Source organism: Trematomus bernacchii, unplaced genomic scaffold, assembly GCF_902827165.1.
Source record: "Trematomus bernacchii unplaced genomic scaffold, fTreBer1.1, whole genome shotgun sequence".
In the NCBI taxonomy this organism is placed as follows: Eukaryota; Metazoa; Chordata; class Actinopteri; order Perciformes; family Nototheniidae; genus Trematomus; species Trematomus bernacchii.
The window spans coordinates 273,861-288,728 of NW_022987791.1; the positions used below are offsets into that span (position 1 = coordinate 273,861).

Here is a 14,868-nt window from a genome sequence, read left to right on the forward strand (position 1 = left end):
CTTTTCTACTTTTACTTGAGGAACATTTTGAATGCAGGACTTTTACTGTAACAGAGTATTCCTAGTATTTACGTGTCACAAGAACGCGGATGTCTTCAAAATCTTTAGCGAAAGAGTCTTTCAAGACATCCGCGGTTGTTTAGTTAAAGAGTGAAGCAGAATGAAGTGTTGAACAGTGTCGTGTAAAGTAAAAATGCTCCGTCAGCTACATAAAAGTAAGAACACCTGTCGTCGGTGAAACGCCCCTCCTTACTGCAGAACGTCTCTCATTATATGTGTTATAATGTTTTTTAACGGACGTTGTCTGATTATATAATCATATGCGCGGGCCGCTAGTGTCTGTTGATCTCCAGATTAACAGCAGCATGAAAATAACCTGCCGATGCTCCATGGCGGAGGCTCCGGTAGAAATTGCCGGGATTTGCGTTTTTACCCTTTATGTCTGACCAATGGTTGAACAGCATTTCCGTGCACATGACTCTGTTTAAAGTGTATAGTCCGTTTGAGTTTTGCCCGTGTGAACGCAAACTGAACCTTCTGAAAAATGAAACAATGTAACAAACTGTCGTCTGGTGCGCACCTGAGAACGGACCATTACAGATGGAGCATCTTATTTCAGACTCCAGCTTACTGCTTCCTGCCTACTACCTGCCAGTTACCTGCCTAAGACCAGTATCTGGGAATGTTAAGCCCTCCCACTATTTTCCAAGAGGGCGTTGCCAGTTTTTCAATTTCAGGATTTAACCAGGAGATGGCGCTTCCTTCACAGAAACAGGAAGACAGCTTTTCATGGACTTTCAGTTTTGTTTAGAAGAGCATTTGAACACATCAATATTTTAGATCAAATAAAGTATATCTAATCTTGTAATTCAATAATATATAGTCTTTATATATTAAATAACTATGGCCAAACTAAGACTTAGTTTTTCACAAGAGAAAATGCAGATATTATATAAAAAACTAAAGTTAAAATCTTGTTTTTAATGCCCCAAGAGCAATAAAAACACTTGGTAAAAAAATCCTGAGTGAGGCTTTCATAAATTGCATTTAGCTGACGCTTTTATCCAAAGCGACTTACTATTTAATAAATGATAAATGATTATTCATAACAAATATGAGTGATGTGTGATTATTATTCATGCTATATACTGATATAGGGCTAAGTAAGCAATCAATCCTGCAAATTAACCCTTAGTTGTTCAATATATTTATTCAGACAATGTGAGTAGAAATACAGAAATTCTGCTCCCTCCCACCTAAGGCCAACGTTGCAATATTACAACATTTCCCTAAAAACGTGCCAAAACGTAAACATTTTTAAAACTCTTTCATTTCTGCTCCAGAGGCCAGGGGTTAAATTGGGATTTGATATGTGGGGGGGCTCTGTTAGAAGGTGCGACGGGGGGGGGGGGAGAGTTAGACGCTCGTGAATTGTCAACGGGGGGGGGGTGTTGTCGGCCGTAAGCGAACCGGGCCGTTGGCGTCCGGCCGTTCTGTGATTCTCCAGAACTCACAGCTGGCCAGGGATAAGTCCAGACTCTCCCGACGGCCAATCCGTGCCTCCCCTGACTGCACGTTGCTGACACACACCGCTGCAAACTCTGCACGGAGGAGCCGCGGAGGAAGAAACACATGTTCACTAAGCGAAAAAACTATATCCGGTCACAGTGATCTGCTATTTTAAAGTAAATTCAACACATATCGACCCTAAATATAGCATATATTAAGAACGAGAAAGTGTTAACATCGTTTTTTGTAAACATATGACAAATGTGCGAGGGTGATGACATCAGAGCATCGTCCTATGGGCTTAGCCCCGGACAGGTACAACAGGTATTCACTCAGAGGGGGGTAGGTACTAAATGCCACCCATTTACATGTAGGCAAACAAAGTCAAAAATCAACATACAGTAGGGGGGTGGGGGATGGTGAACGGTATGTGGGTATGTGGGACACTGAAAAGTCTATGTTAAAAAGCCTCAGTCACCTTAATTCATGTAATAAAAACATCTCGGGTCAGTAACACTGAAAGCTAAATGTAAAATACCATGTTCAGCTATGTTACTATTTATAATGTTATTGTTGTTACAACAGAAGATGTTTTTCTTTCTATTGAAGTTAAATGCATCAATCTGGTGCACTTTGAGGTCAAAATTAAGAGATTTATGGATACCGCTGGAAAAAGCTGCAGTACATATGCCGAGCCTGTACGTAGCGCTGTAACTTCCTCCACAAAAGCAGCCTTCTGTTTATTCAAACTGTAGATAGGCCAAAGATAGGCATACTGTAGATAGGCCGCAGATAGGCATAGTTTGTTAAATATAGGACCATAATATAAGATTAGGATTTTTTGTAGATTATTTTGTTAAATAAAAACATGGTGATGTTTTATAATATAAGATTAGGATTTCTTGTAGATTATTTTGTTAAATAAAAACATGGTGATGTTTTATAATATAAGATTAGGATTTATTGTAGATTAATTTGTTAAATAAAAACATGGTGATGTTTTATAATATAAGATTAGGATTTCTTGTAGATTATTTTGTTAAATAAAAACATGGTGATGTTTTGTAAATGTATGATCCTATCTGAAAAAATATTAATACTCCTAAAATAAATGGTAGACATATCAAATTGTTTCCTCTTTGTATTTGTTTTATTATTTTATCATCTGTGATGGATAAAGAAAGTAATCCAAAAGTAATCTAAAAGTAATCTGATTACGTTACTTTTTTAAGACACGTAACTGTAACTGTATTCGGATTACTTTCAGAGCCATGTATTCAGTAATCAGTAACTGATTACATTTACAAAGTAACCCTCCCAACCCTGTTCATATCGTAATATATTCCAGAAGTCTGAAATGCAAAATGTTAGAAATTAAAATCAATGTTTAATAGCATTATTTAGTCTAAAACATGCCGTCAGTTTAAAAGCTGTTTTATTGTGAAAAACCCGGAAGTTCTCATAAAATCTCAATGGCAAGCTTTTATTCTGAAAATCCTTCATATCCGGTTAGTTTTTTGCCGGTCAACGTGTGTGAAAGTTTAAATCTTCCTTATTGAGCTTTAAAACAAATGAATAACGACTATATATAATAATAAAATAAACACAGGCTGTTGTTATGCCTGCTGTAACGTTAAATTACTCCGTTCTCCGCTTGTAATTATGCCGTTACAAGCTTCATAGTTGTATTTATCATCTCAGACATTGGAAAAATCTATGTTAAAAAGCCTCAGTCACCTTAATTCATGTAATAAAAACATCTCAGGTCAGTAACACTGAAAGCCAAATGTGCAATACCATGTTCAGCTATGTTACTATTTATAATGTTATTGTTGTTACAACAGAAGATGTTTTTCTTTATATTGAAGTTAAATGCATCAATCTGGTGCACTTTGAGGTCAAAATTAAGAGATTTATGGATACCGCTGGAAAAAGCTGCAGTACATATGCCGAGCCTGTACGTAGCGCTGTAACTTCCTCCACAAAAGCAGCCTTCTGTTTATTCAACGTGGTGGGGGCCGAGGGAACCGGGCAGAGTTTTTCGCCGGTCAACGTGTGTGAAAGTTTAAATCTTCCTTATTGAGCTTTAAAACAAATGAATAACGACTATATATAATAATACAATAAACACCGGCTGTTGTTATGCCTGCTGTAACGTTAAATTACTCCGTTCTCCGCTTAAGTAATTATGCCGTTACAAGCTTCATAGTTGTATTTATCATCTAAATTTGCCGAAACAAGTTTAATATTCTGAAAGCCAAGACTTTGTTTATTTGAAATCAGATGAAAACAAACTGTAACGGACCCTGCCGTGTTATCTATGATTACTATGCCTTACTGTACATTCATAATTTCAGCCGGAGGGAGGGGTGCGCTGCTGCGGAGGAGCAGATTGCGAGTGAGAGGTGCCTGTCATCTTCCCTTTACAAGCTTCACAAATGTATTTATCGTGTGATTTTGGAAATAAAAGTTTCATATTCTGAAAGCCAAGACTTTGTTTATATATTATACGTGGGTAGCTAAGACGTCAGAAGGAGTTACCGTAAATGAGAGCTGCCGTAAAAGTGTTTCTAGGATTTCTAAACGAACTATTACAGCTGTTATAAAGCATTAAATAAAAAGTCATGAGAGGGATAAGGGAAATATTGGCACCTAGAGCTCTACAGTACTTCATATTGAATTGAAGTTATACATTTATGTGTATCAACCATTGATTGTTAGTTTGACTTTTAATGGAGCAGCCACAATGTTAGCTAAGTCTCCACTCAATCTAATGTCCATTCAGGAACTAGCATTTTGAAAGTGATTTGCTTTCCATGTTGTGGACAGACCTGACAAAGTGTTCACTGCTTTTACAAATTGGAATCATTATGTAGTTATTACATAAACAAGTTTAATTTAGCCGTAGTAAAACTTGTGAGGTACAGTGAACATGCTGTAGGCGATGATGTTGCAGACAGAAGGGCGTTTTGTTTCATAATTATATGAATCACTAAATATCTACCGCTTGGGAACAGTTACCAGGATGAAATATCATCTACAGATAAAGAACTTTAAAAAAACAAGAATTTGCCAACTTTGGGTTGTACCATTGGTGAAAATCAGTCACCGTAAAGTGCTATAAAGGATGTGTTGATCTCCACAGAGGGAAGAGGAAGAGTGGTGTTCCTGTGGATGAGCAGTTGTCCAGCTGTGCTCTGTGTCAGGACGTCCTGAAGGATCCAGTCTCTACCAGCTGTGGACACTGGTTCTGCAGACAGTGCATCACCTCATACTGGGAGCAGAGACCTCCATCAGGAGGCCCCTGCTATCCCCAGTGTGGAGAAAGATCCAAAACCAGAGCTGGACTGCAGACAGCCAGTCAGACCAGAACAGTAAAAAGTAAGTCTGAACATCTGTCCAGGGTTTCCCACAGATAGACTTTACTTGGGCTGCCTGCCCAGGTATATTAACGTCCGCCCAGATATATTAACGTCCGCCCAGGTATATTAACATCCGCCCAGGTATATTAACATCCGCCCAGGTATATTAACGTCCGCCCAGGTATATTAACGTCCGCCCAGGTATATTAACGTCCGCCCAAGTATATTAACATCCGCCCAGGTATATTAACGTCCGCCCAGGTATATTAACGTCCGCCCAGGTATATTAACGTCCGCCCAGGTATATTAACATCCGCCCAGGTATATTAACGTATATTAACGTCCGCCCAAGTATATTACTACCCTCCTGGCAGGTTTACCTGCATGTGCCGTCCGACCTCTGCAGCTCATCCAGAATGCAGCGGCTCGTCTGGTCTTCAACCTTCCTAAATGTTCCCACACCACACCGCTCCTCCGCTCCCTTCACTGGCTTCCAGTAACTGCTAGAATCCACTTCAAGACACTGGGACTAGCGTACCATGCTGTGAATGGATCTGGCCCTTCCTACATCCAGGACATGGTTAAACCATACACCCCAGCACGTGCACTCCGCTCTGCATCAGCCAAACGGCTCGCTGCACCCGCACTGCGAGGGGGACCCAAGTTCCCATCAGCAAAAACACGTGGGTTTGCTATCCTGGCTCCAAAATGGTGGAATGAGCTCCCCATTGACATCAGGACAGCAGAAAGCTTACACATCTTCCAGAGCAGACTGAAAACTCATCTCTTTCGACTCCACTTCGAGCAATACATTTAAAAACAAAACACCAAACAAAATAAAAAGCACTTATATACTAACAAAGCACTTAGATACTAACAAAGCACTTATATACTAACAAAGCACTTAGATACTAACAAGGCACTTATATACTAACAAAGCACTTATATACTAACAAAGCACTTATATACTAACAAAGCACTTATATACTAACAAAGCACTTAGATACTAACAAGGCACTTATATACTAACAAAGCACTTATATACTAACAAAGCACTTAGATACTAACAAAGCACTGGCTTATCTAAAGCCTGTTGAGTTTCACTTGAAATGGTTTGTCTCTATGAAACCTGATGTACTTATATGATTCTTCAAGTTTGTATCGTCTTGGTCAAATGCACTTATTGTAAGTCGCTTTGGATAAAAGCGTCAGCTAAATGAAATGTAATGTAATATTAACGGCCGCCCAAGTATATTTCACGACCTATTTAGGTTTTTGTTTTTTTTATCCGTCCGCCAGCACTACGCCATCTGCGATCGATGAACTAGTGGACAATGATCCCTCGCTCCACGCCTCCTGTACCTGTTCGCTCTGCCATCGTGTGAAGGGTCCGCTAATAAGCGACCAACAGAAAGGGAGACCTTACGAGAAAAAGAGAAGTCAAATGTTGTTGCACATCACTCATGCAGTAACCCCGCTGCGACGCTCCGGCAAACTAACAGTTCAAGAGCGTGCTCCATTAGCACCCCCCCCCCCCGCCCGTTGTGCACGGCTACCACCACAAGTATAATTCTGTGGGAAACACTGCTGTCTCCTGGTGTCTTCAGGCCTGAAAACAGGATTCTTCCTGTTGTGTTGTACATAATATAAGTTCATTTAAAACGTTTTTTTTATTCTCACGTGTCCTTCTCTTTCAGCAGAACGTGGTCTGCAGGAGGTGATGAACATAGGCTCAGTCTGAGGAGGAGATGTGAACGTGTGACTGAAGGAACTGGTGAAAGTGAAACCCTCCTCAACAGGATCTTCACTGAGCTCTACATCACACAAGGCCAGAGTGAAGAGGTTAATACCCAACATGAGGTGAGGCAGCTGGAGACAGCTTCCAAGAAAAATGCCCTCCATTACTCTCCAATCAAGTGCCAGGACATCTTTAAAGCCTCACCTGACCAACAGACTCTCATCAGAGCGGTCCTGACCAACGGAGTCGCTGGAGTTGGAAAAACCTTCTCAGTGCAGAAGTTCACTCTGGACTGGGCCGAGGGTTTGGGAAACCAAGATGTCAGTCTGGTGATCCCGCTCTCCTTCAGGGAGCTGAACCTGATCAAAGGTGAGCAGTACAGTCTTCTCAGGCTGCTCCATGTTTTCCATCCGACCTTACAGAAGGTCACAGCAGAGCAGCTGGCTGTCTGTAAAGTGCTGCTCATCTTTGACGGCCTGGATGAAAGCAGACTTTCTCTGGACTTCAGAAACAATGAGGTTGTGTCTGAAGTCTCTCAGCAGTCCTCAGTCAACGTGCTGCTGACAAACCTCATCAGGGGGAAGCTGCTTCCCTCGGCTCTCGTCTGGATAACTTCCAGACCTGCAGCGGCCAATCAGATCCCTCCTGAGTGTGTGGACAGGGTAACAGAAGTACGAGGCTTCACTGACGCCCAGAAGGAGGAGTACTTCAGGAGGAGATGGAGTGATGAAGACCTGTCCAGCAGAATCATCTCTCACATCAAGAGCTCCAGGAGCCTCCACATCATGTGCATGATCCCAGTCTTCTGCTGGATCACTGCTGCAGTTCTGGACCACATGTTGACTACAGACCAGAGAGGAGAGCTGCCCAAGACCCTCACTGACATGTACTCACACTTCCTGCTGGTCCAGACCAAGAGGAAGAAGCAGAAGTATGAAGAGGGACATGAGACGAATCCACAGCAGCTGACAGAGGCTGACAGGGAGCTTCTTCTGAAGCTGGGGAGGCTGGCGTTTGAACATCTGGAGAAAAGAAACATCATGTTCTACCAAGAAGACCTGGAGCGCTGTGGTCTTGATGTCACCGAGGCCTTGGTGCACTCAGGAGTTTGTACACAGATTTTCAAAAGAGAGAGTGTGATATTCAAGAAAACAGTCTACTGCTTTGTTCATCTGAGCATTCAGGAGTTCCTGGCTGCAGTCTACATGTTGCACTGTTACTCCAACAGAGACACAGAGGTACTGAAGGACTTCCCGCAGGGAGACTTGGACGATGACAAGAGTGATAACAGTGATAACAGTGATAGCAGTGATGATGATCACCCATCCCTGCAGAGTGACTATAACAACAGTGATAGCAGTGATGATGATCACCCATCCCTGCAGAGTGACTATAACAACATGTTTAACAGTGATCAGGATTACCCATCCCTGGATGTCTTCCTAAAGAGAGCCATGATGAAATCACTCAGAAGTAAAAATGGCCACCTGGACCTGTTTGTCCGCTTTCTCCACGGCCTCTCTCTGGAGTCCAACCAGAGACTCTTAGGAGGCCTGCTGGGTCGCACAGACAACAGACCAGAAATCATCCAGAGAGCCATCAGCAACCTGAAGAAGATGAGAATTGATGAAGTCTCTGATGACAGGAGCATCAACATCTTCCACTGTCTGACAGAGATGAAGGACCACTCAGTACATCAGGAGATCACAGAGTTCCTGAAGTCAGAGAACAGATCAGAGAAGAGACTCTCTGTGACACGCTGCAGAGCTCTGGCCTACATGCTGGAGATGTCAGAGGAGGTTCTGGATGAGTTGGACCTGGAGAAGTCCAAAACATCAGAGGAGAGACGACAGAGACTGATTCCAGCTGTGAGGAACTGCAGGGAGGCTGTGTGAGTCCAGATGTGATTAGCTTTATAGATTAGTGTAGATAAGGATTTTAGTTTTTAAAATAAACACTATACAACTTGTTGCTGTTTCACATACTGTGAGAGCTAAATTGAATTAATATAATTATTCTAATCATTTTAAAATGTTAGTTTTTTCTTCTCTTCATTTTCCTTGTCAAAATAATATGAAGGATGTTTTATCACAGCAACATGTGATCAGAACATACAGAATAACTTTACATATGTCATTGAATGCAGTAAAGTTATTATGAAATGATTGCAGTTTCTTTATCGTTAAATTAGACACAGAGCAATATGTGATTTATGTTGACTCTAGTCTTCTCTAGTCTAGAAGGTAGCTAGCAGAGAGGTGACAGACATGGGATCAGATCACACTCTACCAAATATTAAATAGACTAACATCCAGTGGTAATCAGATCATGATATTCAAAATGTTTTTCCTCAAATGCATGAAGTAAATATGTTGTTTCCTCTTTTTGTTATATAAACAAATTCTGTAATATGTGTTCTAACAGAATTCCTGCCAGTGGATTCTTAGACTGGGAAGTCGTGGCCTCAGCTCTGAAGTCCGACCCCTCCGATCTGAGAGAGCTGGAGGTGAAAGTAGACCTGCAGGATTCAGAGGTGGAGCAGCTGAGTTCTGGACTAAAGAGTCCAAACTGTAGACTGAAGACTCTGAGGTCAGATCACTGGCTGTAGTTCATGTGGTTTTGTACTGTATTTATAATTGATATATTTATAATTCCATCATTTGCCTGAGTACAAAGATATTTCAATAAGTTCATATTTCTTTCTAAATTGCTGAATATTTGACAAGAATAACAGAAAGCAGAGAAAGTAAATGTGTGAGGGGACAGTGTGTGAGCTTCCACAGACTCTCACTGTGCTCCATGAGTCAGTGAAGATGCTGTCAGTACTGATGAGCTGTGAGGGAGATGAAGGAGGTTCTTCTGATGCATTATCAATGCATCAGAAGAACCTATACTATATATATATATATATATATATATATATATATATATATATATATATATACTATAACTATAAAGTTATCTACTATTACATTTCTAAAAGTATCTTCATCATTTTTGACATTGGCATCTGAACCCTCTCCAGGTCTGAAAAGATGATGAGACTTTGAACTCTCTCAAGCAGGACCATTGTTCTCTGAACTTACATGATGTGTTCTTTATTCAGACTCTGGTGCTGCTTCTTTGTAAACTCTGTGATCTTGAGTTGAATCAGTTTCTGTGGGTTTTGATTTGTCTGGCTGCACATCACGAGTTAGTGTAGAAGGAGCAGAGTTTATGATGTGAAGTCACCACTTTTTATTGAAGGTGAAGAACGTTGTCTTTCATATTAATGAGAGCTCTTTTCACTTTTTGGATCTTACTGTTTTTAACCTGTCGGGAGTGTCCACTTTATAAACGTCTACATTCTCTACTTCTCCAGCTATAATCAGATTATTAAACCTTTCATTATTTCAATCAGGAGCATTGTTTTATAAACTTACATCATGTGTTCTTTATTCAGTCTGGAGGACTGCAGGTTGTCAGAGATCAGCTGTTCTGCTCTGATGTCAGCTCTGAAGTCCAACATCCATCTGAGACATCTGGACCTGAGTGGCAACGATCTGGAGGATTCAGGAGTGGAGCTGAGAGATCTTCTGGAGAGTCCAGACTGCAGACTGGAGACTCTCAGGTCAGTTCTCCATCTCTATCTTCTGTGCTGAGATGAATATGTGAGAGTTGTGTTGACTCTGAGCTGCAGACATCAGGCTGATATGATCCTGATCCTCACTGAGCATCTTAATGCTAAAGTCTACTTTCTTCTTCTGTGGTTTAGCTCATTGACTGTAGCAGAGCTATGTTAAAGAAAAATCATAGTCGGCACGGCAGTCCCCCCATTGGACCCCTCCCACCGTTTTTTTTTCGAGATAATGTCTCAGGGCTTCTTAACATTTATGAAACTATTAATGTGTAACACCAGATTAACGGGAAGAATCTCAGCTAACTGAAGATATGAACCATTTTTACCAAAACAAAACACAAGTCTCATAAGAAGCGTCTAAAAATGACCCCTGAGCGAAATAATTCTAACACACTGCGGCACACAATTCAAGATAAAGATACCCTTATTACTTATCGTAGCTGCACATACAATATAGCCTATTAAAGCTGAGACTCCACTGATTATTTAGGTATAGTATCATCACTGAGCGATCCGAACTTGCGACAGGGGAAGCAAACACAGACATCACAACACGTACCTTTACGGAGCTTTTACGGCAGATCGTCTCACCGTAGATGTCAATTAGGTCAAAAGACGTGTTCAATGGCATTAAAACGAAAAAAAAAAATGCTACAACTATTGATCCATAGGTTGATAATGTACCTGTGCCTTTGAAGAAATTATTTATAATCCATAATTCCATTTTTTATGTAAAAATCGGAGCGGAAAAGTTAGCTGCTAATGGTAGCCACCAGAGTGTATGCAGCTTCCGGTTTTGGTAACGCGTCACTCTCACTCCTTATTTGTTAACGTGTTGGTGTGTATATAACTTTGCCTCGATTCCATTGGCTCTAGCGGTTATAAAGAGATTTCATTAATCAAAATCGAGCAAGGGGGGCCAGAGATAGGTCAAATCCACCCAAATGACCCCAGAAGTGGGTTTTTGGCTAAATCTCTCTAAAAAGGTCAAATTTCACTTGTTTTGCATCAATCTTGATACAGGGTACTTATTATATGTTCTACTTTGGATTCCTAAAGCTTTTAGTCTACTAACCCATCATCCAAGGGTAGTTTTCACTATAAGTAAAAAAGAATGTTTGGACGGACACTATAATTTACAGTTTTTTACTATGTAAAATCTGAATTTTCTTTAAAATAAAAAACATCTATATTGATTGTGACTTTTCTACATCCAACTCACAGGTTTATCATTACTTTGAGAAAAAAGATTATTAATTTAACCCTTTTAGAAGGGAAGATATGGTCATTTGTTCTGGGAATGTCATTTTCGAGCCTGAGACCTGAAAAACAGGCTCAGGGATTAAGAGGTTAAAAACCTGGAATTCATCTTTTATTCTCCGTCATGTTTTTAAATAAATGACATTATAAACACATGAATACAATAATTACATATTTCTATTAAAACTATCAAACACTAACAAATATGTTCAGTTGTTGCTGTTTCTAACATGTGTCTGAAGCTGCATGATGCTCAAACTGACTGAATAGTTTAAACTGAAGATGCTGTGATCTATGTCTCCACTATTCCTGAAATAAATATTCTCTATTTATTTTGATCACATTTCTTCTAAATTCATCCTGACTTCTTTGTAAACTCTGTGATCTTGAGTTGAATCAGTTTCTGTGGGTTTTGATTTGTCTGGCTGCACATCACGAGTTAGTGTAGAAGGAGCAGAGTTTATGATGTGAAGTCACCACTTTTTATTGAAGGTGAAGAACGTTGTCTTTCATATTAATGAGAGCTCTTTTCACTTTTTGGATCTTACGGTTTTTAACCTGTCGGGAGTGTCCACTTTCTAAACGTCTACATTCTCTACTTCTCCAGCTATAATCAGATTATTAAACCTTTCATTATTTCAATCAGGAACGTTGTTTTCTAAACTTACATCATGTGTTCTTTATTCAGACTGAGGGGCTGCAGCTTGTCAGAGATCAGCTGTTCTGCTCTGGCCTCAGCTCTGAAGTCCAACATCCATCTGAGAGATCTGGACCTGAGTAACAACGCTCTGAAGGATTCAGGAGTGGAGCTGCTGAGAGATGTTCTGGAGAGTCCAGACTGCAGACTGGAGACTCTCAGGTCAGTAAGGGGTCGACTCAGTCTCTGCTGGTTCAGCAGGATTGTATTGAACACAGGGAGGTGGATGTGTTCCTCTCACTGGGGAATCTCTCCAGTTCCACCTTCCAGGCGTAGCCTAGCTTAGCACAACACATCAGTGATGTTACCATTTATCTGAACTTTCTCCTTTTGTTCATCTCATGTTTCTTTTCTTGCGTTCTCCCAAGAACAATATAATGCAAGCTGACAATGCAAAGCCACATTTCAGTCAGGTGCAACTCATTAACAGACACATTTTACAGTTAAAAAGTGAGTCTGTTTGTTTTTTCTATGAAGTTGTTTTGTTCCTGGACTAATGCCTAGTTAACTCTGTAATGCAGCTGAGAGCTGTGGCAGTCAGTCGTAGTGTTTGCAGAGAGGATATGATGGGATGTGAAGCATTGGATCAGGACTCTGAAGCTGACTCAAAGAACAAACACTTATTTTAAGTTGATCTAAAACTGTTGGATTGTGTTCATCCCTACAGGATCAGAGGAAAGACGATCAGAGCCAAGATCCAGAAGAAATGTGAGTATTGAACTCATATCCTCCAAATATATCCAAACTATCGTACATGCAATCAAATCATAGGTAATATATGTATGTATCACTTGATGAAATCTGTGCCTCCCGTTTATGTCTAACACAGAGAAAGGCGCTGAAGCCTCAAATACAATGCAATATAAAAACACAAATGTGCCAAAACACATGAAGAAACATCTTCAGCAACTTGACAACACATGCACAGCATTTAGAGCATATTCACCAATTTGAGGAAACATGTGCAGCATTTACTAAAAGCCCTACATTAACGAACCGCTGTGAAAAGAAAACGCTGCAAGAAGCTCAAAACAAAACTGAAACGCGGACCCTAAAAAGTGTAGATATTATAAAGATATATAACAGTATAAAGTGTTTTGTCAGTATATCTGAAAGGACAAGGTTAGCTAGCTAGCTTACAGCAGATCTGCAATAATACCTGAAGGAATCATGCGATCACATTGTTCAAATAAACCCATAAAACGTACATGTTTTGTTTCCAGTGACAGTTTAACAGATTGAAACGTTTTGCTCAAGAACTGCGTTCGGGTCTGATACGGTCCTACAAACAAAGGATGCGTAGAATATCCCTTGAAAAGTGAAATTAAATATAGTGATTGAATGGAATCTGTGTGAATACCAATACACCAATCAACTTTCTCATTCATTCTTTAAGCTGCAAAATAACAGCAGCCTTATATGTTTGACTTCTTATTCACACACTGATGGCAGCGAGCAGGGACGCGGGAAGTCAGTCAGAGTTGGGGGTGCTGCAGCCCCCTCAGCACCCCCCCTTCCCGCGTCCATGGCAGCGAGCAGGGACGCGGGAAGTCAGTCAGAGTTGGATAAGGAAATGTTACAAATGATATATTTTAAATAAATAAACCCACCACTGGGAAAGCTCAGGAATATAAATATCTCTGTGAACATCACATTGAACTTGTGTCTAACTTATTAGTCATGTTTTAAGAGATCTCTGTTCAAAGTGATTGTTGGTTATATAACTAGAGTTTTTCCCTGTTTATCTTCTAGCTCCATGAGGGGATATTGTTAACCACCAGGCAGCGCATTCAGACCCGTCATCCTGCATCTGGTTCGTTTCCAGACATTTCTGTCCCTCAAGTCTTTGGAAACAGTCAGAAGAGCGTCTACGGAGAACACGAAGAACAGTTTTAAATGATGACATTTTGCGTTAATCACCCCTGACTGCATTAATCACACGTGACTATTTTTCACTCATGTTCCCGGTAATACCTTACACTCAGTAATAGCTCTAACACGTTTTCTTCATAAACCTAGTCTAACTGCAGTTCAATCAGGAGACTTCATTTTGTTTAGAGAACATTTATTGACACATGCCATATGATAAATGTTAAGTCTTTGGCGATTAGACCCCAATCCTGAAATGGTATATCTAAAGGGGGAAATGCAGCCGTGAGCATATAGGGAACCCCCCAGGGTCTAGACACTGGTGATGATGATGAAGATCTGGATTTGATGAGGAGATGGGATGAAGAGGAGGTGTGATGAGGTCTTTGGATTAGCTCTCCTGGCACTGGATGTGATGAAAGGAGGTGGATGGGGAGGAGGTGGATGGGGAGGAGGTGGATGGGGAGGAGGCGGATGGGGAGGAGGTGGATGGGGAGGAGGTGGATGGGGAGGAGGCGGATGGGGGGGGAGGTGGATGAGGAGGAGGTGGATGGGGAGGAGGTGGATGGGGAGGAGGTGGATGGGGAGGAGGCGGATGGGGAGGAGGCGGATGGGGGGGGAGGTGGATGAAGAGGAGGTGGATGGGGGGGAGGTGGATGAAGAGGAGGCGGGCGGCAGCATGAACACCTGAAATCACAGCTGACTGCAGGAGAGAGGAGAACCATTTTAAAGTTTGGCTGCAGCACGGTGATTGGCTGCTGGAGAATGAGGTGAAATGTAATAGGTTAAAGAGAACGCCCGTGATGAGCTGATT

General features: G+C 41.1%; 1 protein-coding gene across 1 annotated transcript; it reads left to right on the forward strand.

Annotated features, from left to right (window-relative positions):
• Positions 1-6,599: 6,599 nt before the first annotated feature.
• On the forward strand, positions 6,600-12,897 carry LOC117497686 (NLR family CARD domain-containing protein 3-like; the record flags this gene model as incomplete). The annotated part of the gene is made up of 6 exons (XM_034149686.1): positions 6,600-7,888; positions 7,958-8,500; positions 9,034-9,198; positions 10,052-10,219; positions 12,177-12,297; positions 12,853-12,897. Coding segments are annotated over 6 exons (2,331 nt in total), but the record flags the coding sequence as incomplete, so codon positions are not given.
• Positions 12,898-14,868: the final 1,971 nt, after the last annotated feature.